This window comes from Lithobates pipiens, unplaced genomic scaffold (genome assembly GCF_037356315.1).
Source record: "Lithobates pipiens isolate NorthernLeopardFrog02 unplaced genomic scaffold, aLitPip1_a1.2 Scaffold_35, whole genome shotgun sequence".
Taxonomy (NCBI): domain Eukaryota; kingdom Metazoa; phylum Chordata; class Amphibia; order Anura; family Ranidae; genus Lithobates; species Lithobates pipiens.
In genome coordinates, this window is record NW_027507811.1 from 14,895,153 (window position 1) to 14,919,009 (window position 23,857).

General features: G+C 45.0%; 1 protein-coding gene across 3 annotated transcripts; it reads left to right on the top strand.

Moving 5' to 3' along the window:
* Positions 1-1,593: 1,593 nt before the first annotated feature.
* On the top strand, positions 1,594-22,111 carry LOC143955548 (zinc finger BED domain-containing protein 6-like). 3 transcript variants are annotated; one of them, XM_077465601.1, is made up of 6 exons: positions 2,202-2,299; positions 11,490-16,373; positions 16,467-16,611; positions 16,728-16,825; positions 16,909-17,032; positions 20,125-22,111. In XM_077465601.1, exons 2-6 carry the CDS (start codon positions 16,365-16,367, stop codon positions 21,903-21,905), a joined length of 2,157 nt encoding a protein of 718 aa, XP_077321727.1. In that variant the 5' UTR covers positions 2,202-2,299; positions 11,490-16,364; the 3' UTR covers positions 21,906-22,111. The 3 variants fall into 3 exon arrangements, with proteins under 3 accessions (XP_077321726.1, XP_077321727.1, XP_077321728.1); XM_077465602.1 differs by having other exon boundaries at positions 2,214-2,299; positions 16,293-16,373; XM_077465600.1 differs by lacking the exons at positions 16,467-16,611; positions 16,728-16,825; positions 16,909-17,032; positions 20,125-22,111 and having other exon boundaries at positions 1,594-2,299; positions 11,490-16,367.
* The last annotated feature ends 1,746 nt before the right edge of the window (positions 22,112-23,857 follow it).

Below are 23,857 nucleotides of genomic sequence, written 5' to 3' on the forward strand. Positions count from 1 at the left end.
TCATCCAGATGACCAGAATGATTAGTAGGATAGCTGCATTAATCACACTTTTCGGTGAGCTCACTGGAGCAAGGTCCATAGCAAGTGCTTCAACACCGTCAAAGCACTTGTATAGTAAGGCAGTATGCCATTCAATTTCGCACACTTGCCCTTGAACAATGAAGCCCCTACAACCAGCTTTTGGCAAAGTCTGGCATAATGTATCAAAGATGAATTGGCAGGCCGTGAAATCCCTACCAATCTGCATGACCTTGTCTCCCTGGCCTTCCAGACTGACATCCGTTTTCAGGAAGAAATGAAAAAAAGGTGGCTGGTCAGCAAAAGACCATTAATTCAGGCAGGGCTCCTACCTTCCAGCACTCTCACTTGCAGCCCTGGGGTGCTAAAAACACAGGAACAATAATTAAAAAAAATCCCTTGCAGCACTAGGGTTCAGCATTCACTGACTCACAGAGGAGAAAATGTGTTACAGCAGCTCATATTAGCACATTGGTATACACAAGGAGCTACTCAGAGTAAAGAGTTGGCGAGGCACAAAAGGAGTGAAGAGTAGGTCAGGCACAGAAAGAGTCTCTGAGTGAAGAGTGGGTTGGGCACAAAAGGAATCTCTTTTGTGTAGGTCAGAGACATAAAGAGTTTCTCGGAGTGAAGGGTAGGTCAGAGACATAAAGAGTCTCTCGGAGTGAAGGGTAGGTCAGAGACATAAAGAGTCTCTCGGAGTGAAGGGTAGGTCAGAGACATAAGGAGTCTCTCGGAGTAAAGAGTAGGTCAGACACACAAGGATTCTCTTGTGTAGGTCAGAGACATAAAGAGCCTCTCGGAGTGAAGAGTAGGTCAGACACACAAGGATTCTCTTGTGTAGGTCAGAGACATAAAGAGCCTCTCGGAGTGAAGAGTAGGTCAGGCACAGAAGGAGTCTCTCGGAGTGAAGAGTGGGTTGGGCACACAAGGAGTCTCTTGGAGTGAAGTATAGGTCAAAGACATAAGGAGTCTCTCGGAGTGAAGGGTAGGTCAGATACACAAGGAGTCTCTCGGAGTGAAGTGTAGGTCAGGCACACATGGAGTCTATTGGAGTAAAGGGTAGGTCAGACACACAAAGAGTCTTTTGGAGTGAAGTGTAGGTCAGGCACACAAGGATTCTCTCGGAGTAAAGAGTAAAGAATAGGTTAGACACATAAGGAGTCTCTCGGGAGTGAAGGGCTAGGGGTAACTGGGGTGTACTTGAACTTGCAGCGCTGAGGTGTTGGGAACACTGTAATGCCGCGTACAGGCGATTGGACATTCCGACAACAAAACCGCGTATTTTCTTCCGACGGCTGTTGGCTCAAATTTGTCTTGCATACACATGGTCACACAAATGTTGTCGGAAATTCCGAACATCAAGAACACGGTGACGTACAACACATATGGCAAGCCGTGAAAAAAAAAAAAGTTGAATAGCCAGCGCGGCTCTTCTGCTTGATTCCGAGCATGCGTGGAATTTTGTGCGTCGGAATTGTGTACACACTGTCGGAAATTTTTGTTTTCAGAAAATTTGAGAACCAGCTCTCAAACATTTGTTGTCGGAAATTCGGACAGCAAATGTCCGATGGAGCCTACACACGGTCGGATATTCCGACAACAAGCTCACATCGAACATTTGTTGTCGGAAATTTCGACCGTGTTTATGTGGCAGAACAGTAATAACCTCTTGCAGCGCTGGGGTTCAGCATTCACTGGCTCATAGAGAAAGCTCCAGGAGGCACAAGGGCTCCAGTAGCTAGTGTACTTACGCGTTGTCTGAACACCACACAACAGGTACACAAGCTTTTTGGGAATGGATTGGCTGGAGGCTCGTACAGAGGGAAAAACCTGGTACTGGAACAAGGTGCAGATAAGTGTGACAATATAAATAATAATCTGTTTCTTGTTAAAAACAGAAGTACATTTAGATGTACATGGGGCCATGTCATAGTGCCTTGCCATAAGGATGAGCACACCAACTACAGGACATATAGTATTAAATCAACTAAACTCTGAATTTACTGGTGGAGAAAAGACCCATGTTGTGTGAGAGAAACCATTAGACAGTGAGGGGTTAATGTACAGAGAATGGGAGGGGCTAATCACAAACTGGCTACAAGAAAATGGTCATCGCCAGGGTGAGATCACATGACACTATAGAGCATGTGCGTTGGTCTACCTGCTCCTCTGGTGGCCATGTTGGATACTGGCACCACACTGAAATCACATGGAGGAAGTGGGTGGGGTATTTCTAGGGTAAACTAACGTCTGCCCACAGACGAGGAAGAAGTTGTTGGTGAGTATGTCTCTTATTTATGGTTGCCACCTCATCCCTTTAAACCCAAACACATATTAATTACACAGGTTCTGTGGCTGATTAAGGTGGTAATTAAACTCACTTGGTGCCTTATCTGCATTTAATTAGCCTCAGAACCTGTGTAATTCAAAGGTGTTCTGGTTTAAAGGGATGAGGTGGCAACTCTACTCTTATTTCATCTCTTCACTCCCCCGCCACCTACTCAAAACCTTGTATTAATATTATAAATAAATATTATTATACCCACCACCCACTACACATCCTATTCAGTTGCCTTCTAGTATTATTATAATTACAAATTATTATTATATTATGCCCAACTCAATGGTTGAAGACCAATGGTCTTATTCCATCTCTTCGCTCTGCCCGTGACTCAATAGATACCCTACTCACATACCTTCTATTATTATTATTATTATTAATAACATGAAACGTATAGCATAGTGCACATTGTGTAATGGTCATTATTATTATAATACAGGATTTTTATAGCGCCAACAGTTTGCGCAGCGCTTTACAACATGAGAGCAGACAGTACAGTTACTGTCTACGACACAATTCAATACAGGAGGAATCAGATGGGCCTGCTCCTTAGAGCTTACAATCTAGAAGGGAGGGTCAAGTGAAACAAAAGGTAATAACTGTTGGGGGATGAGCTGATGGAGAAAATAGACATACAGTTGTTAGGTGTGGGCAGGATAGGCTTCTCCGAAGAGGATAGAGAAAAAAGTTGATGGCATGGGATTGGATGATGAAATGCTAACGATAATATGAACTGAAAGTATTGAGTGGTGGCTTCAATAAACCACATATGTTCTAAAAGAATTTCTGGCAATTTATTGTAAGAATGATGATAAAAACTCTACAAATATTGCATAGGTGTGTTAACGTTACCACACCGGCTACGGAGCTGACTGGGGCACTGAAGGATTAAAGTTTTAAACCGGGAGGATTCCAATGGTGGGATGCCGTTATACAAGCCGAATCAGTGTGTGTGTGTGTGCCGGTCGGGCCCGCGGGCAGACGATGATGGTATCACTGACGCTGGCAATGTACAGGTTCCCACAGCTGACTGTATCCAAGCAGGAGACGACGTGGTGAGCGGCAAGGAGGAAGACGTCACCGAGGTCCAGACCTGGAAGGGACCTGTCCAAAAGGAAGCAGCCTGGAACTCAAACGTCCCTGGTGCCGTGACTACCGGTTTTCGCGCCCGTGCGCTTTATCAAGTCACGGGAATATCGGCTAACAGAAGCTTATAAACCAAATGCCGGAGTGGGACTGGGCAGAGATTCAAAGAAGGTCTGAGCCAATTAACCGATCAGATCCCTTGTCCATTGAAGACATAAACTATTATGCCACGTACACACGACCAGACTTTTCTGTTTCAATATTTTTATTGAAAAGTTGAACAAACAGAAATAAACAAGAGACTACAATCTGCTCCTTGTGCGCCCTCGCAGGGGGTACAAACATGAATGTAAAACCAAAGGGCCAGCCAGCACATTATACTTATAATAAACAGAAGAAAAAAAAGGAGGGAATATGCGTAGGGGATGGTATCGAGACTGGTTCCAGGACCAGGCAACTCGTTCCCTCGTCGTGTCCGGAGGGCAGGCCCTTCTTCCACCACCCCCTCCAATGGGGGGCACGACCAGACTTTTCAACATCAAAAGTCTGATGGAATGATTCCGGCAGACTATTCGATCGTGTGTGGGCTGCAGCGGACTTTTGATTTGCAGAAGTCTGACAGACTTTAGAAATGGAACATGTTTCAAATTTTTCCGAAAGAACTCCGCCGGACCCAGTTCCTACCGAGAAATCCGCTCGTGTGTGTGCCTGTCTGATGGACAAAAACCGATGCGAGGGCAGCTATTGGCTACTGGCTATGAACTTCCTTATTCTAGTCCGGTCGTACGTCATCACATTCGAATCCGTCGGGCTTTGGTGTGATTGTGTGTGGCCAAGTCCGTTCATTCGGAAAGTCCGTCAGAACTCTGTCAGAACTCCGTCAGAACTCAGTCGAAAGTCTGTCGGACCTAAGTCCGGTCGTGTGTACGCGGCATTAGGTGTCGCTTACATTTTTAAAATTACAAACGCCATATGAATATCGATATGCACACACATATATACTGTAGCATCTATATTCATACTTATAGACATAAAACCATGTGTCACCAACCAGCCTGGATAAGGAATATTCCTGGAGGACAATTCAATAGGTTGTGCAGAAATTGTACCAAAATGGAGGATTAAGTTACACAGGGAGCTTTGATGTCCAAAAAATTTGAAGACAAAGGATATCCTTCTGCACTGGTGAAAGAAGCATTTGATAAAAATCTAAACCCCCCAGCATATCAAAAAGTATAGGAACACTCCATCAAACAATACTGATGCCGCGTACACTCGTTCGGACTTGCCAACGGGATAACCTCCATTGGCATTTCCAACAGAAAAATTTAGAACATGTTCTCTATCTAAGTCCGTCGAAAATTCCGACAGAAAAAGTCTGATGGGGCATACACACGGTCGGAATATCCGACCAAAAGTTCCCATCTGACTATTTCTGTTGGAAATTCTGACCGTATGTACGCGGCATAAGGCAATAATAATAATAATAAGATTTATTAGTATGTTTAATGACTAATACAGATCCAATTCAAAAATTTTAAATAAACATTATGGCATTTTAAAGTTAGATCAGAGATTGGCTCCCATACTATCTTCGGCCCCCCAAGTCACGTTTAGGAGGGCTCGTACATTGAAAAACTTCTTAGCCCCCAGTAAGTTATCTATGACAAATAAGAAAAACCCAATATAGTATTAGATCTTATTTCAATAACAGAGTTGGCATTTTCCAATGCAGGAAAAGGGGATGTCTTACATGCTGTCAGGTCACCTTGAGGCCAGGTGACAGATGCACCCCGTAGGGATTAGGAGTGCACCGCAAGGTTGTGGACCCTATGGCTGACTGCTGTGGACGGGGTTCAAGGTGATAGGAAGGCAGGGCCGCCAGAACACCAAGATGGATCCCACCGGGGTTAGAGCGTAAGATTCCCTGGGGCGCAGAGTCTAAGAGCCAGCAGGTGTTCACCAGAGCCTCGAGTGGTGAGGATGGACCTGGCTGCAACTGGCTCCAGGTCGCGACCCCCAGGGTCCCCCAGCTCACACCCACAGTAGGCAAACAGGAGGATAGGGATGGTGAGGGACAAAGCCAAGGTCGGGGCCACAAGCAGACAGGAAAAGTCGGGGACACGTCAAAAGGTCAGGATCACAGGCAAACAGGGATAGTCAAGGACACGCCAAAGTCGGTAACGGAAAACAATAGAAGAGCACACGGCAGGAAACAGGAAGCTAACACACAAAGGTTGATCAGCAGGGTTGGCTAGCAGTGCACAGGTTAATATAGAGTTCTCTGATAGGAGCTAGGGTGGAGCCATGCCAGAGGATGGATTATAAAAGCAGTCAGGTGAGGGTCGGCTGGTCTCTAGAAATGAACACATGGAGACAGGTAAGCAGACGAACTCTATTGCATAACCATGACACATGCCAACTTATCCCCCATGGATGGGCTGAAATAAGTGACAATAAAGGTAAAATATCCTACATAAAACAATTTATCACATGCTCCATGGAGTTTGCCATCTATGTTCTGCAGGTGCCCGTTAGCTGATATGTCAGTGGCTTGATAAAGCACATCCGTGCAAAATCGGTAGTCACAGCAACAGCCTGACCTCATCTGCTTCCTTTGGACACATCACTTTCGGTCCGGACCTCGTTGATGCCTTCCTCCTCGCCGCTCACCACGGCGTCTCCTCCTTGGATACAGTCAGCTGTGGGAACATCTACATTGCCAGTGTCAGCGATACCATCTTCGTCTGCCGGCGGACCCGACACTCCACACACTGATTCGGCTTGTATCGCGGCATCCAAGGTCGGCATTCCACCATTGGATCCTCCCAGCCTGACCCTTTAATCCATCAGTGCCCCAGTCAGCTCCGTAGCCAGTGTGGTAACATTAACACAACTATGCAATATTTGTACTGTTTTTATCATCCTTCTTACAATAAATTGACAGAAATTATTCGCAAGCATATGTGGTTTATTGCAGCCACCACTCAATACTTTCAGTTCAGCTTCTAAGCCCGTGTTATCTTGCTCTGAAGAGGAGGGTTTTCAGGGATCTTCTAAAAGCTAATAGAGTAGGAGCTAGTCGGACAGATTGGAGTAAGGAGTTCCATAGGATTGGAGAGGCTCTGGAAAAGTCCTGGAGGGCGAGCATGGCAGGAGGTGACGAGGCAGCTAGAGAGCAGGAGGTCTTGAGAGAAGTGTAGAGAACGGTAGGGTTGGTATTTTGAGACTAGGCTAGTGATGTAGCTGGGGGCTAAATTGTGGAGGGCTTTGTAAATAGTAGTCAGCATTTTGAGTTTAATTCACTGGGTGATTGGAAGCCAGTGGATGGATTGACAGGGAGGAGTAGCAGACACAGAGCGATTGATAAGGTGGATGAGTCTGGCAGTAGCATTCATGATGGGTTGAAGGGGGGATAGACTATGCAGAGGTAAGCCATGACTATAAAATATACAACTCAATGTCTACAGTACAGTGGTCAGGAGTGTGCAACATAAAGGACAGTTTGGAGTGTAGTGACAAGGAGTAGGTGACCCCTTAAATGTTGATGCTCAGTGGTCTATGACGCCTCATAATTTGGTATTTAGTTTGTGCCATAATTACATTGGTGCACATGATGACATGTTGGTATGGAGTTACATATTAGCATGTAACTCCATAACATTGATGGTTAGTAAGGGTTGTGTTGTTTACTTACCTGACAAAAGCTTCAGAGGTCTTCCTGCCTCCTGGGTGTCTGATGGGTAACGTGGTGTTGGAACAATGCAGGTAGGATATCATTCCACCCCGCAGCGCCGACATATAGAAGAGTACTCTTATGCCCCGTACACGCGATCGGACATTCCAACAACAAAACCGGGGAATTTTGTTAGAAGGTTGTTGGCTCCAACGCGGACACACAAATGTTGGCCAACAATTACGAACGTATCATGTGATATCTCCATTACGAACGCTACTTTTACAAGACCGAGTGCTTCCGGCTCGTACTTTGATTCCGAGGATGCATGGACTTTTGTGCGACGGACTTGTGTACACACGATGGGAAAGTCCGACAACAAAAATTTGTTGGTGGAAAATTGGAGAACCTGCTAGGCAACATTTGTTGGCAGAAAGTCCAACACCAAATGTTCGATGGAGCATACACACATGGTCGGACATTCCTCCAACAAGCTCACATCCAACATTTGTTAGATGAAGGATGAACAAACTCTGGACAGCCGCACTCCGGATCAGATGAAAAGTAAAAAAGTACCTTTTATTTCTTCAAACTAAAATAACCTCACATCACACAAATAACAGCAACAAAGGGAGAAAAAGAAAAACAAAATTGCTGACGCGTTTCACGCTAAACCTAGCGCTTACTCATAGCTAGCTCAGCTATGAGTAAGCGCTAGGTTTAGCATGAAACGCGTCAGGATTTTGTTTTTCTTTTTCTCCCTTTGTTGCTGTTATTTGTGTGATGTGAGGTTATTTTAGTTTGAAGAAATAAAAGGCACTTTTTTACTTTTCATCTGATCCGGAGTGCGGCTGTCCAGAGTTTGTTCATCCTTCATCTATTTGGTTTGTGCAATCAGCCTGCACCTGGGACCCTTACCTGCTTGGAGAGTGAGCAGTCTTTTGGTGAACTGACCTGGAGCGGTGGTCTTTTATTTTCCTTGTCAATCCAACATTTGTTGTCGGAAAATCCGATCGTGTGTATGCGGCATTACAGTCAGGATAACATGCCTTGTTAGAGGTCTTACTAGTAGTGATGGGCGAGCTGTTCGGTCCGAACATTAGTTCGGGCCCAAACAGCGGCCGTTCGGGTGTTCGCCAAAAAACACGAATTTGCTGAGCACTCAGAGGGATATTCGCCTGCCAAGTGCCCCACAATGCACTGCGTGCTATAAAGTGCATTGTAACAGCCCTGATTGGCTGAAGCAATGCACTTGACTGCTGGTCAGGTGCAAGGCTTTGCCCAATCAGGGCACAGAGCACAGTGAGAGCCCTGATTGGGCAATGGCTCAGTGCTCATTGTTCTATCCCATACTATAAAAGGTTCTTTCCTACAGAACCTTTTGCAGTGTGCAGTTGGAGGGCTCAGTAGCAAGCTAGTTAGTGTGAGTGAGTGTCAGTGTAGTGTGAGTATAGTGTAGTGTGAGTATAGTGTAGTGTCAGTGTAGTGTGAGTATAGTGTGGTGTGAGTATAGTGTAGCGTCAGTGTAGTGTGAGTATAGTGTAATGTTAGTGTAGTGTGAGTATAGTGTAATGTTAGTGTAGTGTGAGTAGAGTGTAGTGTGAGTAGAGTGTAATGTTAGTGTAGTGTCAATGTAGTGTGAGTATAGTGTAATGTTAGTGTAGTGTGAGTGTAGTGTGAGTATAGTGTAATGTTAGTGTAGTGTGAGTAGAGTGTAATGTTAGTGTAGTGTCAATGTAGTGTGAGTATAGTGTAATATTAGTGTAGTGTGAGTAGAGTGTAGTGTGAGTATAGTGTAATGTTAGTGTAGTGTGAGTAGAGTGTAGTGTGAGTATAGTGTAATGTTAGTGTAGTATCAATGTAGTGTGAGTATAGTGTACTGTGAGTGTAGTGTGAGTATAACATAGTTGCCAACAGTCCCAAATTTCCCAGGACATTCCTGGTATTTAGACCCTTGCCCCGGTTTTATCATGTCCAGGAAATTTTCATGGGAAATTGGCGGTTTTCAGAATTTTCACCAGAGCTGCCGCTAGAAGTCACTAGTGAATTGTCTCCACCACCATTTTACAGAAGACCAGCTCTAGTGAGGAAAAAATAAAAGGCAGAGCCTGGGTGGCCACTCCATTTCTATTGTCAGCCGCTTTCATTGCCACCCAGGCTCCGGCTCTTTTTCTTCCCTTCGGCCTCCACGAGAGCTGGTCTTCTGTAAATGGCGTGGAGATCGAATAACGTGACAAAGTGAGCTGTATCTGTGATGACAAGTGCCGCGCTGTATCTCTGGTGACAAGTGTGCTGTATCTGTGGTGACAAGATGTATTTGTGGTGACAAGTGTCATGCTGTATCTGTGGTGACAAGTGCGCTGTATCTGTGGTGACAAGTGACGCACTGTATCTGTGGTGACAAGTGCGCTGTATCTGTGGTGACAAGTGCGCTGTATCTGTGGTGACAAGTGACGCACTGTATCTGTGGTGACAAGCTGTATCTGTGGTGACAAGCGATGCACTGTATCTGTGGTGACATGCTGTATCCATGGTGACAAGTACGCTATATCTCTGGTGACAAGCTGTATCTGTGGTGACAAGTACGCTATATCTGTGGTGACAAGTGCGCTGTATCTGTGGTGACAAGCTGCATCTGTGGTGACAAGTGATGAACTGTATCTGTGGTGACAAGTGAGGCACTGTATCTGTGGTGACAAGCAACACGCTATATCTGTGGTGACAAGCTGTATCTGTGGTGACAAGTGACGAGCTATATCTGTGGTGACAAGCTGCATCTGTGGTGACAAGCGACGAGCTGTATCTGTGGTGACAAGCTGTATCTGTGGTGACAAGTGACGAGCTGTATCTGTGGTGACAAGCTGCATCTGTGGTGACAAGTGACGAGCTGTATCTGTGGTGACAAGTGAGGCACTTTATCTGTGGTGACAAGTGACACGCTGTATCTGTGTTGACAAGCAACACGCTATATTTGTGGTGACAAGCTGTATATGTGGTGACAAGTGACGAGCTGTATCTGTGGTGACAAGTGACATGCTTTATCTGTGGTGACAAGCTGTATCTGTGGTGACAAGTGCGCTGCATCTGTGGTGACAAGTGACGTGCTGTATCTGTGGTGACAAGTATCCTATATCTGTGGTGACAAGTGACAAGCTGTATCTGTGGTGATAAGTGGCGCACTGTATCTGTGGTGACAAGTGACACGCTGTATCTGTGGTAAAAAGCTGTATCTGTGGTGACAAGTGACATGCTTTAACTGTGGTGACAAGCTGTATCTGTGGTAACAAGTGACGAGCTGTATCTGTGGTGACAAATGACGCACTGTATCTGTGGTGGCAAGCTATATCTGTAGTGACAAGTGCGCTGTATCTGTGGTGACAAGTGAAAAACTGCATCTGTGGTAACAAGCTGTATCTGTGGTGACAAGTGACACGCTGTATCTGTGGTGACAAGTGACACACTGTATCTGTGGTGACGTGCTGTATCTGTGGTGACAAGTGACGTGCTGTATCTGTGGTGACAAGTGATGCGCTGTATCCATGGTGACAAGTGACGTGCTGTATCTGTGGTGACATGCTGTATCTGTGGTGACAAGCGACGTGCTGTATCTGTGGTGACAAGTGATGTGGTGTATCTGTGGTGACAAGTGATGTGCTGTATCTGTGGTGATGTGCTGTATCTGTGTGACAAGCGATGTGCTGTATCTGTGGTGACAAGCGATGCGCTGTATCTGTGGTGACAAGCGACGTGCTGTATCTGTGGTGATGTGCTGTATCTGTGGTGATGTGCTGTATCTGTGGTGTATCTGTGGTGACAAGTGACGCGCTGTATCTGTGGTGACAAGTGACGCGCTGTATCTGTGGTGATGTGCTGTATCTGTGGTGACAAGCGACGTGCTATATCTATGGTGACAAGTGACGCGCTGTATCTGTGGTTAAAAGTGACGCGCTGTATCTGTGGTGACAAGTGACGCACTGTATCTGTGGTGACAAGCTATATCTGTGGTGACAAATGTGCTGTATCTGTGGAGACAAGTGACAAACTGTATCTGTGATGAGAAGTATGCTGTATCTGTGGTGACAAGTGACGTGCTGTATCTGTGGTGACAAGTGGTGAGTTATTATGGTGAGTTGAACTATTTAATTTTATATTACAATGTAACATAAGAAATAATGCGCTTCAATCATCCTGACACCATAACAACCATGGTGCCATGATGATTGAAGCGCCGACACCAGGTGCTTGGAGTATCTTTATCTGCTTTATGTTTATTCTTTCCTTCTCTCTGCTTCTTCCCTCCATATCTCTCTCTCTTTCTCTCTCCATCCCTCTCTTCCTTCTCCCCCCATCCCTCTTTCATCTCAGACTCTAAACACACCCCCTTTGAGCCATGCCCAATATTTAGTTTAGACCATGCCCCTTTTTTTTCACATCTACGCCACGCCTACAAACAAATGCCCCGCCCCCTGATTATACTAAGACTCCACCAACAGACAAAAAAAGTGGCCCCAATAAATTTTTGGGGAATGTTGGCAACTATGGTATAATGTAGTGTAGTGTAGTGTAGTGTGAGTGTTGTGTGAGTATAGTGTAGTGTAGTATGAGTGTTGTGTGAGTATAGTGTAGTGTAGTGTAGTATGAGTGTAGTGTGAGTATAGTTTAGCGTCAGTGTATTGCAGTGTTTAACAGCACCCAACATCACATATTTCATTAAAAGAAGTGCATCCAATCACTCATTTCCTATTATCTAATAAATTTGTGTACTAAGCCCCCCCGTCATGTCCGGGAGGCCAACAAGGAGAAGCAGACGTTCCCATGCCACTATCAGGGGGCCAGCAGCATCTGTGTCCACAGGCAAAGGTGGATATGGTCCGTCAAGTTGCCAAGTTGGCTCCAGCGACGAGGATAGAGGGGATGCTGATGATGAGGTCACTGAGTCTACTTGGGTGCCTGATAGAGCAGAAGAGGAAAGTGAGGGTGAGGCACAACCCCAACAAGGCAGGACGTCCTCCAGAGGCAGCCACCACAGAAGAGTAGAGAGCAGCCACCCTATTCTGTCAGATCGTGGAGCTCATATCACCTGGCCCACTTCCCAGATCTCAGCTGTCTGGGCCTTTTTTAGCACGTGTGCAGCCGATCGCAGTGTGGCAATTTGCAATCTCTGCCGCAAGCAGATCAAGCGTGGCAAAAACACCAGCCATTTGGGTACCACATGTTTAACGAGGCATTTAAACTCCCACCACTCAGCCCGTTGGCAACAGCACCTGAAAGCCACACACAAGGGGCACAATTCTTCTCACTCCTCGTCTTTCATCTCTACCCCCGCTATATATCACGATGACCTCTTAGCGGCCTCCACTGACAAGGATGATGATATAGCAAAGGGGGTCACGGGTCCTTGCAATGCGTCTGCCAGCAGCACACCACCAGCTGTAGAGTATAGCAGGCAAATTTTTCTGCCTCAGCTGCTGCAGCGGAAAAAAAAATACACACCCTGCCACCCACATGCCCAGCGTCTAAATTCCAGCTTGACAAAATTGCTGGCTTCGGAACTCCTGCCTTTCCGTCTGGTGGATTCTGCCCCCTTCCGTGAATTTGCAGAATGTGCTGTGCCACAATGGCAGGTTCCCAGTCGCCATTTCTTTGCACGTAAGGCCATTCCAGCTCTCTACCATCATGTGGAAGGCAATGTTTTGGCATCATTGGGCAAGGCAATCAGCAGCAAGGTCCACATTACTGCTGACACATGGTCCAGCAAGCTTGGTCAGGGACGATATATTTCGTTCACAGCACACTGGGTAACTCTGCTTGCAACTAGGAAGGATGCAGGACAGGGCTCAGTGCTGGAGCTTCTTTTGCCGCCACGTCTCCATACAGCTAGTGGTGATGATGGGAGATCTGTCAGCTCTACCCCCTCCTCCTCCTCCTCTATGCTCTCTTCTGCTGAATTGTCCTATGAACCACCAGTACCCCCTAAGCGTTCAAGGGGCTATTCAATGAGTCAGGCTACAAGATGCCATGCAGTGCTTCAGCTGGTCTGTCTAGGTGACAGGAGCCACACTGCAGCAGAGATTCTTTCAGCTTTGCAGGGTCAGGCCCAGAGATGGTTAACGCCACGGCAGCTTGAGCCAGGAATGGTGGTGTGCGATAATGGCACTAACCTTCTGTCTGCCCTTCAACAGGGAGAGTTGACACATGTGCCATGCCTGGCACATGTCCTCAATTTGGTGGTGCAGCGTTTCTTAAACAGGTACCCAGGGTTGAAAGATCTTCTAAGGCAGGCCAGAAGAGTCTGTAGCCATTTCAAGCGGTCATACACAGCCAGTGCTCGGTTGGCTGAAATTCAGCATGAATTCCACCTGCCTGTAAACCGCTTGATTTGTGACATGCCCACCAGGTGGAACTCAACTTTGGCAATGCTGCAGCAGCTGCACATGCAGCAGAGGGCCATCAACGAGTACCTGTGTGAGTATGGCACAAGGACAGGTTCAGGGCAGCTCGGCCTTTTTTCCCCACACCAATGGCTTCTAATAAAGGATGCATGCACTGTACTGTCACCATTTGAGGAGGGAACAAGGATGGTGAGTCGTGACAATGCATGCATCAGTGACACAATCCCTGTTGTGTTCCTGCTGGAGCATACTCTGCATGGCATTATGGATAGGGCACTCGAGGCAGAGCAGCGGGAGGAAGAGGAGGACTTCCTTTCCTCTCAAGGCCCACTTTTTGCAGACACTATTCTTGCAATGCCACAGAACACACAAGAGGAGGAGGAGGAGGATTCTGGCAGTTGTGGAGGCATTGAAGCAGAGGATGACATATGTCAATCATTAAAAGATGGTTTTCAGTCCCCAGAAACCTTGGGAGTAGTACGTAGCTGGGAGGAGGCAGTTCCAGATAGTGTAATCCTCAGTGACCCCGAGGACTCTGATTCTCATGCCCCTGCAAACTTGCGGCGCATGGGTTCCCTCATTCTTCAAAGTCTGCGAAAGGACCCAAGAATTTGTGGCATTAAGGAGAAGGATCATTATTGGCTGGCAACCCTCCTTGACCACCGTTACAAGGGGAAAGTCTCGGAACTCATCCTTCCCTCGCAGAGGGAGCACAGGATGAAATATCTTGAGGATGCCCTAAAGAGGAGTTTATGTAACACCTTTCCAGACTCTGGTAGGATACAGTCTAATGGAAAAGGTATTTTTGAGGCTTCTGTTGGTCAAAGGAGGAGTGGTGGAGAAGGGGGCCGCCTAAGTGATGCTTTTAAAACATTTTTTAGTCCTCAGCACCCAGGGCTGTCAGCTTCAAGATCCCATCGGCAGCGTCTGCATCATATGGTGGAAGATTATCTAGGAACGAAAACAGACATGGAGAGTTTTACAGTAGACGATCCACTGGGTTACTGGGTCATGAGAATAGACCACTGGCCAGAACTTGCCCAGTATGCAATTGAACTTCTGGGTTGCCCTGCATCCAGCAGGCTTTCTGAATGGGCATTTAGTGCTGCCGGAGGTTTTGTGATAAATAAAAGAGGGCATTTGTCCACAGACTCTGTTGACCGACTCACATTTCTCAAAATGAATCAGTCCTGGATTAGCAACAGCTATCAAGCCCCTGATGCTGATGTTACTAATTAAATTTTCTGGGGATCTGGAATCTCTGCAAGACTGTCTAGGTTACCTAGTTTTGTGAGTGTTTATTTTATCTTTAAGTAATTTTTTTTGTGTAGGTTTCATGGGCACAATTAAGACCCAAGGCTAAATATTTTTTCACCAACACAAGTGCATATAATTTTAATTTCTTTACATTAGGGTCCAGTCCTGCGCTCCTCAAAAGTACCTGTGAGGGGTTACAATGTGCAGGCACCGCCAACATTTAAGGCCCAATTTTTCTGCACCTGCTTGACAGATGCGTATAATTTAATTTTTTTACAGCAAGGCCAATTCTTGCTTTCATCAACAGTACTTCTATAGGGTTATGGTGTGGAGGCACCACCAACATTCAAGGCCCAATTTTTCTGCACCTGTGTGACAGCCAGCTGCATATAATTAGATTATTATTTTTTTGCAGCAGCAGCAGGGTCCAATCCTGCACCCTACAAGAGTAACTGTGAGGGGTTACAGTATACAGGCACCACCAACACCCAAGGCCCAATTTTTCCGCATCTGTTTGACATAATTATTAAGACCAGAGTCCAATCCTGCGTTTGCCAAGGATAACTGTGAAGGATTGTGGTGTGAAGTTACCACCAACACCCAAGGCCTCATTTTTCCACAACTGTGTGAAATAATTATTAAGTGCAGAGTCCACTTCCTGCGTTTACCAAAGATAACTGTGAAGGGTTATGGTGTGAAGACACCACTAACACCCAGGGCCCAACTTTTCCGCACCTGTTACTTCTATCCAAAATTTGCAAAAGAGAGACCAGACTTTATCTAAAGAAAATCATTAATCTTGGCTTCAGTGTACTATAATTTGGCTTCTTTACATAAGGCTTGGTCACTGTGGTACAAAACTTATTTCCATCCAAAATCTGACAAAGAGACACCAGGATTTATCCAAAAAATCTCTAATCTTGTTCTCAAAATGTGGCCTTATCAGACAGACTGGCTCCCCAAGCCATTGTTAACTAAATAAAGAAATCTCGCAGAGAAAATATAATTTAAATGTCATTTTACTTTATACATGTCAGTTTTTCTGCAGCAGGTTCTATACATGGTACAGGTGGGCCACTTTACAGGCAGACTAAGGGTACTCACAGGCACTATAGTTAAAAGAATTTTTCATTTTTATTGTTTGACTTTAAGCATCATTAAAATCACTGCTTATTTAAAAACAATATTATTATTTTTTTGCACTGATACATGTCCCCCATACCCTTTTTATGGCTAATAACTTGCATATAAGCCTTAAAAATTGTGACTTTTAATTTTTCGAGTTCGAGTTGTTGGGGAGTTCTGGTGTCCAACTCAACCTGGGGTTGTTCTGTCACTAGTTGCTAGAGCTTGCAGGACATCCGTGTTGTCATCCAGACAAAGGAAGTCAGTTAATCATGGCTGTCCTTACCACTGATGACCTTGGTGGTTGCACCCTTCTTATTCACCTCTAGAACTCTCACTTTACTATCCATCTTTATATCACAACTGCCCCCCCCCCCCCCCCCCCCCATAACAGAGCCTTCACCCCACCCTCTGACATCTGAGACAAACAAGAAGATTCTAGAAGTCATCAAGAGAAGATAATATCATGGAGGAGGTAAGCGTTGCTGGGAATTATGGGACAAGATGACTGTATCAATGTGTGTGTGACACATGGATTCATGATTTTATTACATTTCTGGATATTTAGAGTGGAAACAGGAGAAGTTTTATTGTGAAGGAAGAAATAAAAGAGGAGGAGGATGAGATTGGTGTGAAGAAGGAGATTTCAGAAGGACACAAGGATCTCTACAAGGACGTCATGATGGACAATCAGCCGCCCCTCACATCACCGGGTAAGAGGAGACTTTATTGTAAAGGAGAGAGCAGTACGGAGGCTCCACCTAGATCCCCCATCATCTGATAAACACATAGAAACAATGTATTCAGTCAGTGTGTGTGTTTCCCACAGATGGATCCAGTAATGGGAACCCACCAGAGAGATGTGCCCGTCCTCTGTATTCCCCGGATTCCACACAGGAAGGTCACACCTCCCCTCACCATCATCAGGTGGGTGATATTTTTTATCCAGAACTATACCACATTATTTACTCTTCAGCATTTTATGTTTTGTTATTTTTTTTTATATTTAGGGTAAAGAACAGATGGATATGAAAGTTGAGTTTAAAGAAGAGAAGTATGTGGTGGGTAATCAGCTGCCTACTGTGAATAAAAATATGGTAGACCGGGAGGAATCTTCTCTAAATATCAGCACAGGTATGTAATAAACAAAGAGTGCAGAAAAGGTTCGTATTTTCTTTTGACTTCTATCGGATAAAGATTTTCAGATGGAAAGTGATGATGGAGAATCAGGATCATCATAGTGTCGGGTAAGAGAGGTAACTGGACTATAAATGGTAGGCCAGTAGGAGGAGACTGGACTATGAATAGTAGACCAGGAAGAGGATGGAACACCAAGAAGAAAAAGCTTGAAGTTTAAATCGTAGACCAGGAAGAGGAGATTGGACTAAAAATGGTAGACCAGGAGGAGGAGACTGTATCAGAAATGGGACACCAGGAAGGGGAGACTGGATTACAAATGATAGACAAAGAAAAGGAGACTGAACTATAAATGGTAGACCAGTAAGAGGATCCTTAAGTATAAATGGTTAACCAGAAAGAGGAGACTACACTATAAATGGTAGACTAGGAAGAAATGATTGGAACATAAATGGAAGACCGTCAATGGAGGCTAGAATAAAAAAAAAGCTTAAAAAAAAAAGCTACTTTGGCAAATCAGGCAGACCATTCAAATTAATAGGCTGCCCTAATCTGTCGAGCAAAAAACACAAAAAAAAAACGGCACATCGTACAGATGTGAATGCAGCCTAAGCCCTTGTACACACGGTCGGACATTCCGACGGAAAATGTCCGATCGGACCGTGTTGTCGGATAATCCGACCATGTGTGGGCTCCATCGGACTGTTTCCGTCAGAATATCCGACCGACAAAGTTTTAGAGCTGGGCTATAAAATTTTCCCACAACATGATCCGATCAGACTTTGTCCGATCGTTTGTAGAGAATGCTCAGATCAAATTCCTAGACCAAAGCTAGACCAAAGCTATTGGCTACTAGCCTGAACGTAGTCCCGTCATAACGAAATAACATCATCACGTTCCGAATGATCGGATTTTCCGACAACTTTGTCCGACCGTGTGTATGCAACACCAGTTTTTCGGACAAAATCCGTCGGACAAAATTAGACGGATTTTGTTGCCGGAATGTCCGACCGTGTGTACAAGGGCTAATGCCGCATACACACGGGCGGACTGTATGGCGTACTTAGTCCGTCGAAACACATTTCAGCGGACAGTCCGCTCGTGTGTGGGCTTCAGCGGACTTTTGTGCAGTCTGGCGTACTAAGTATTTCGGAATTTTCGAAATTCTGTCCGTCATACTTTGGTTTCAGCGGACAATCCGCTCGTCAGTAGGCTAGTTCGACGGACTAAGAATGGCGCATGCTCAGAAAGGATTTACACGGCGGAAGGTTGCATTGCTGTGCATTGGACTTCCTATTTCTAGTCCCGTCGTACGTGCTGTATTCGTCATCGCGCAAGCTTTCGACGGACTGTTTGTTCATCCGTGTGTGATCAAGTCCGTTCATTCGAAAGTATGACGGACTGTCCGTCGGATTGTATGACAGACTAAGTAGGCCATACAGTCCGCCCGTGTGTACGCGGCTTAAGAGTGGATTGGACTATAAATGGTTGACCAGCAGAAGGAGACTGGACTAAATGGTAGGCCAGAAATAGGAAACTGGACTATAAATGGTAGGCCAGAAAGAGGAATCTGGACTATAAATGTTAGACCAGGAGGAGGAGACTGGACTATAAATGGTAGACCAGGTAGAGCAGCCAAACCTATAAATGATACACCAGTAAGAGGAGACAGGACTATAATGGAATACCATGAAAAGGAAACTGGACTAGAAATAGTAGACCAATTAGAGGAGATTGGAGAATGGTAGACCAGTAAAAGGAAAATGGATTTTAAATGGTAGAGCAGTAAGAAGAGACTGGACTATAATTGGTAGACCAGCAGAAGGAGACTGGACAAAAAATGGTAGACCTGGAAGATATGACTGAACTCTAAATGGTAGACCAGAAAGAGGAGACTGGACTATAAATGGAATACCAGGAAGAGCAGGCCGTCTTATAAATGATACACCAGTAAGGAGGGACTGGACTATAATGGCATACCAGGAAAAGGAAACTGGACTATAAATAGTAGACCAGACATAGATTAGACTTTAAATGGTAGACCAGAAAGGGTAGATTAGACTACAAATGGTAGACCAGAAAGAGCAGCCTAACATAAATGGTACACCAGTAAGAAGTGACTGGATTATAATTAGACCAGCAAGAGGAGCCTGGACTAAAAGTGGTAGACCTGGAAGATATGACTGGACTATAAATCGTATACCAGAAAGAGGGGACTAGACTATAAATGGTAGACCAGGTAGAGCAACAACTTATAAATAAACAACTTATAAATGATACACCAGTAAAAGGAAACTGAACTATAAATGGTAGACCTGTAGGAGAAGTCTGAACTATAAATGTTAGACCAGGAAGAGGAACCTGAATTTTTAAAATGGTAGACTAGAAAGGAGAAATTTGACTATAAACCATAGACCAGAAAGAGGAAATTGGACTATAAATGGTAGACCAGGAAGATGAGACTAGACCATAAATGGTAGACCAGAAAGAGCAGATTGGACTATAATGCTCCCTACACACAAGTGGAAATTCCGCCAGCAAAAGTCCGATGAGAGCTTTTGGTCCGAAAATGCAACCGTGTGTATGCTCCATCAGACTTTTGCTGGCGGAATTCCAGCCAGCAAAAAGATTGAGAGCATGTTCTCAAGTTTTTCGGTCGGGAAAAGTTCCGATCTGAAATTCCAATCGTCTGTACCAATTCCGACGCGCAAAATTCCTACGCATGCTCGGAAACAATTCGGCACATGCTCGGAAGCATTGAAATAAATTTTCTCGGCTCGTCGTAGTGTTGTACGTCACCGCGTTCTTGATGGTCGAAAATTCAGCGAACTTTTGTGTGACCGTGTGTATGCAAGCCAATCTTGAGCGGAATTCCGTCAGAAAAAAAAACATCCAAGATTTTTCTGATGGAAATTCCGCTCCTGTGTACGCGGCATTACTGACAGACCAGTAAATGGAGACTAGACTATAAATGGTAGACCAGTAATTGGTATTTCTATAGAAACCATTGATTTCTATACTAACAAGCATAACTCTGATTGTTAAACCTGAAAAATTATTGGTTATTAATAAAACATTATTCCCGACAGATGGACGTTATATCCTGAGTAACTCGGAGCATGAGCGTACTTTATCACCGGACTGTAATACAGAAGATAATGACTTTGCCCAAGATCCTCCAGGAGTAAATCCTGTTACTGATAATCAATCCAGATCAATGGATCCCTCTAGCAGCAAACCATGCTCTCCTGGAATATCACCTACTGTTACAAGCACCGGTGAGAAGATATTTCCGTGTCCCCAATGTGACAAATGTTTTAGCTTTAAGTACGGACTTGTAAGACATCTGATGGTGCACACCGGAGAGCGGCCCTATATATGTTCAGACTGTGGGAAATCTTATGCACGGAAATTGGACCTTCTCACACATGCCATGATTCACACCGATGAGAGGCCTTTTACGTGTACAGTGTGTGGGAAAGGTTTTGTAGAGAAAAGACGACTTGTCGAACACGAGCGAGTGCACACCGGCGAGAAACCATTTTTATGCACGGTCTGTGGGAAGGGTTTTGGAGAAAAAAAGCGTCTCATTGAACACGAGCGGCTGCACGCCGGTGAAAGACCCTTTTCCTGTACGGTGTGCGGGAAAGGTTTTGGAAAGAAAAGGCGGCTTATCGAACACGAGCGGCTGCACACCGGTGAGAAACCTTTTTCCTGTACGGTCTGCGGGGAGAGTTTTCGAGGAAAAAAGTGGCTGGTCGAACATGAGCGTCTGCACACCGGTGAAACGCCTTTTAAGTGTTCCGATTGCGGGAAGGCGTTTAGAACCAGAGGCGTTCTGAACATTCATCGGCAATCGCATGCGAGCGGGCAGCCGTATTCCTGTGCGCAATGCGGAAAACGCTTTAAATATAGCATCAGCCTTAGCCGACACAAGAAACTTCATGCGCAAGATAATTCATTGTCGTGCTCGGAGTGCGGGAAATCTTTTACAACCAAATATGAACTTTGTGTACATATGAGATGCCACACGGGAAAGAAGGTCTTCCAATGCTCGGACTGTGAGAAATCCTTCTTATGGAATGCGGACCTTGTTAACCACCAGAGAGTTCACACCGGTGAGAAGCCCTTTCCTTGTTCTCTATGTGACAAACGTTTCTCCTCTAAAACCATCCTGGAGGACCATATAAAAGTCCACACCGGTGAGAGGCCGTTTTCCTGTAACGAGTGCGGGAAACGTTTCACTCAGAAAGGAGGCCTCAACAAGCATATGAAAAGCCACACCGGCGAGAAGCCGTTTTCATGTTCTGAATGTGGTAAATGTTACACACAGAAAGGAAGCCTCCACTACCATATGAAATGCCACACCGGGGAGAAGCCATTTTCCTGTGAAAAGTGCAGAAAAGGTTTCATATTGCAACAACAACTTCTCAGACACCAGAAAAACTGTACGGGTGAGGGTCTGTTTTCAAGTCCAGAGTGCGAGAGGTCAAAATCTGAGTTCATTGTGCAACAAAAAGGACACACCGAAGAGAAGAGGTATCCATGCTTGGAGTGTGAAAAATCCTTCAAACGGAAGGAAGACCTTGTTACCCACCAGAGAGTTCACACCGGCGAGAAGCCGTTCTCTTGTTCTGAATGCGGCAGATGTTTCTCGATTAAACGAAGCCTCGATGATCATCTAAAACTACACAGCAGTGTGAAGCCATTTACCTGTGAAGTGTGTGGGAAAGGTTTCATAAAGCATCTGCGCCTCCTCACACACCTGAGTACTCACACAGGTGAGCGTCCTTTTTCATGTTCAGAGTGCGGGAAGAGTTACAATCGCAAAGACACTCTAGTTAAGCATCAGAAGACACATGGGCACTGATAACAGATACACATGTATGGAGGCAATCATGGATTTTTTGAGTCAGAGTTAGTGTAATGAAAATGAATTAATGAGTTTTTAGCTTACTCATGTGAGTGGTGGGAAACTGTTAGGTCAAAGTTCACATAAACCCTAACTGGATGACATTTTATTATGTTCTGTGCAATGTGTATAATAAAAAAAATGTCATGTATTCTCACTTTAAATACTGTTCTCACATTTCATCCTTTTTTTGCATCATTGCTCTGGAACGGCATCGAGGTCCATGCCAAGCACACAATTCTCACAATGCAAAGAGTCCAAAGTGGTACTCAAAATTCTCATGATCCAAAGATCTCACGATCCAAAGGGGTACTCACAATTCTCATGATCCAAAGTGGTACTCACAGTTCTCATGATCCAAAGTAGTACTCACAGTTCTCCTGATCCAAAGATCTCACAATCCAAAGTAGTAATCACAGTTCTCACGATCCAAAGACTTCAAGATCCAAAGTAGTAATCACAGTTCTCACGATCCAAAGACTTCAAGATCCAAAGTAGTACTCACAGTTCTCCTGATCCAAAGATCTCACAATCCAAAGAGTACTTACAGTTCTCACGATCCAAAGATCTCATGATCCGAAGTAGTAATCACAGTTCTCACGAACCAAAGACTTCAAGATCCAAAGTAGTACTCACAGTTCTCCTGATCCAAAGATCTCACGATCCAAGTAGTACTTAGGCCGCGTACACACGGGTGGACTGTTCGCCCAACTTTGTTCGTCAAACAGTACGACCAACAGTCCGCTCAAAATTAGCATGAACGGACTTGACCACACACGATGAACGAACAGTCCGCTGAAAGCGTGCGCGATGACGTGAACGGCACGTACGACGGGACTAGAAAAACAACGTCCTATACACTGCAATGCAACCTTCGCCGTGTAAATTCTTTCTGAGCATGCGCGAGACTTAGTTTGACGAACAAGCCTACACACGAGCGGACTGTCCGCTCAAACCAAGTTTCAGCGGACTGTCTAACGGGAATTCCGAAAAACTTTGTTCGTCAGACTGTCCTCTGAAACTGTCCGCTGAAGCCCACACACGAGCGGACTGTCCGCTGAAACACTGTTCAGCGGACAAAGTTGGTACTCACAGTTCTCACGATCCAAAGTAGTACTCACAGTTCTCACGATCCAAAGTAGCACTCATAGTTCTCACGATCCAAAGATCTCACGATCCAAAGTAGTACTCACGGTTCTCACGATCCAAAGACTTCAAGATCCAAAGTAGTACTCACAGTTCTCCTGATCCAAAGAGTACTTACAGTTCTCATGATCCAAAGTGGTACTCACAGTTCTCACAATCCAAAGATCTCACGATCAAAAGTAGTACTCACACAGTTCTCACAAACAAAAGACTTCAAGATCCAAAGTAGTATTCACAGTTCTCCTGATCCAAAGATCTCTCAATCCAAGGAGTACTTACAGATCTCATGATCCAAAGAGTACTTACAGTTCTCATGATCCAAAGTGGTACTCACAGTTCTCACGATCCAAAGAACTCACGATCAAAAGTAGTACTCACACATTTCTCACGAACAAATGACTTCAAGATCCAAAGTAGTATTCACAGTTCTCCTGATCCAAAGATCTCACAATCCAAGCAGTACTTACAGATCTCATGATCCAAAGTAGTACTCACAGTTCTCACGATCCAAAGTAGTACTCACAGTCCTCACGATCCAAAGGCTTCAAAATCCAAAGTAGTACTCACAGTTCTCCTGATCCATATATCTCACGATCCAAAGAGTACTCACAGTTCTCACAATCCAAAGATCTCACGATCCAAACTAGTACTCAGAGTTCTCACGATCCAAAGATCTCACAATCGAAAGTAGTACTCACAATTCTCACAATCCAAAGTGCTACTCACACACCTTATGATCCAAAGATCTCACGATCCAAAGTAGT

Bases quoted from the DNA above. Each gene is read 5' to 3' on its own strand.
- LOC143955548 (XM_077465600.1), top strand. From the start codon at position 11,903: ATGTCCGGGAGGCCAACAAGGAGAAGCAGACGTTCCCATGCCACTATC.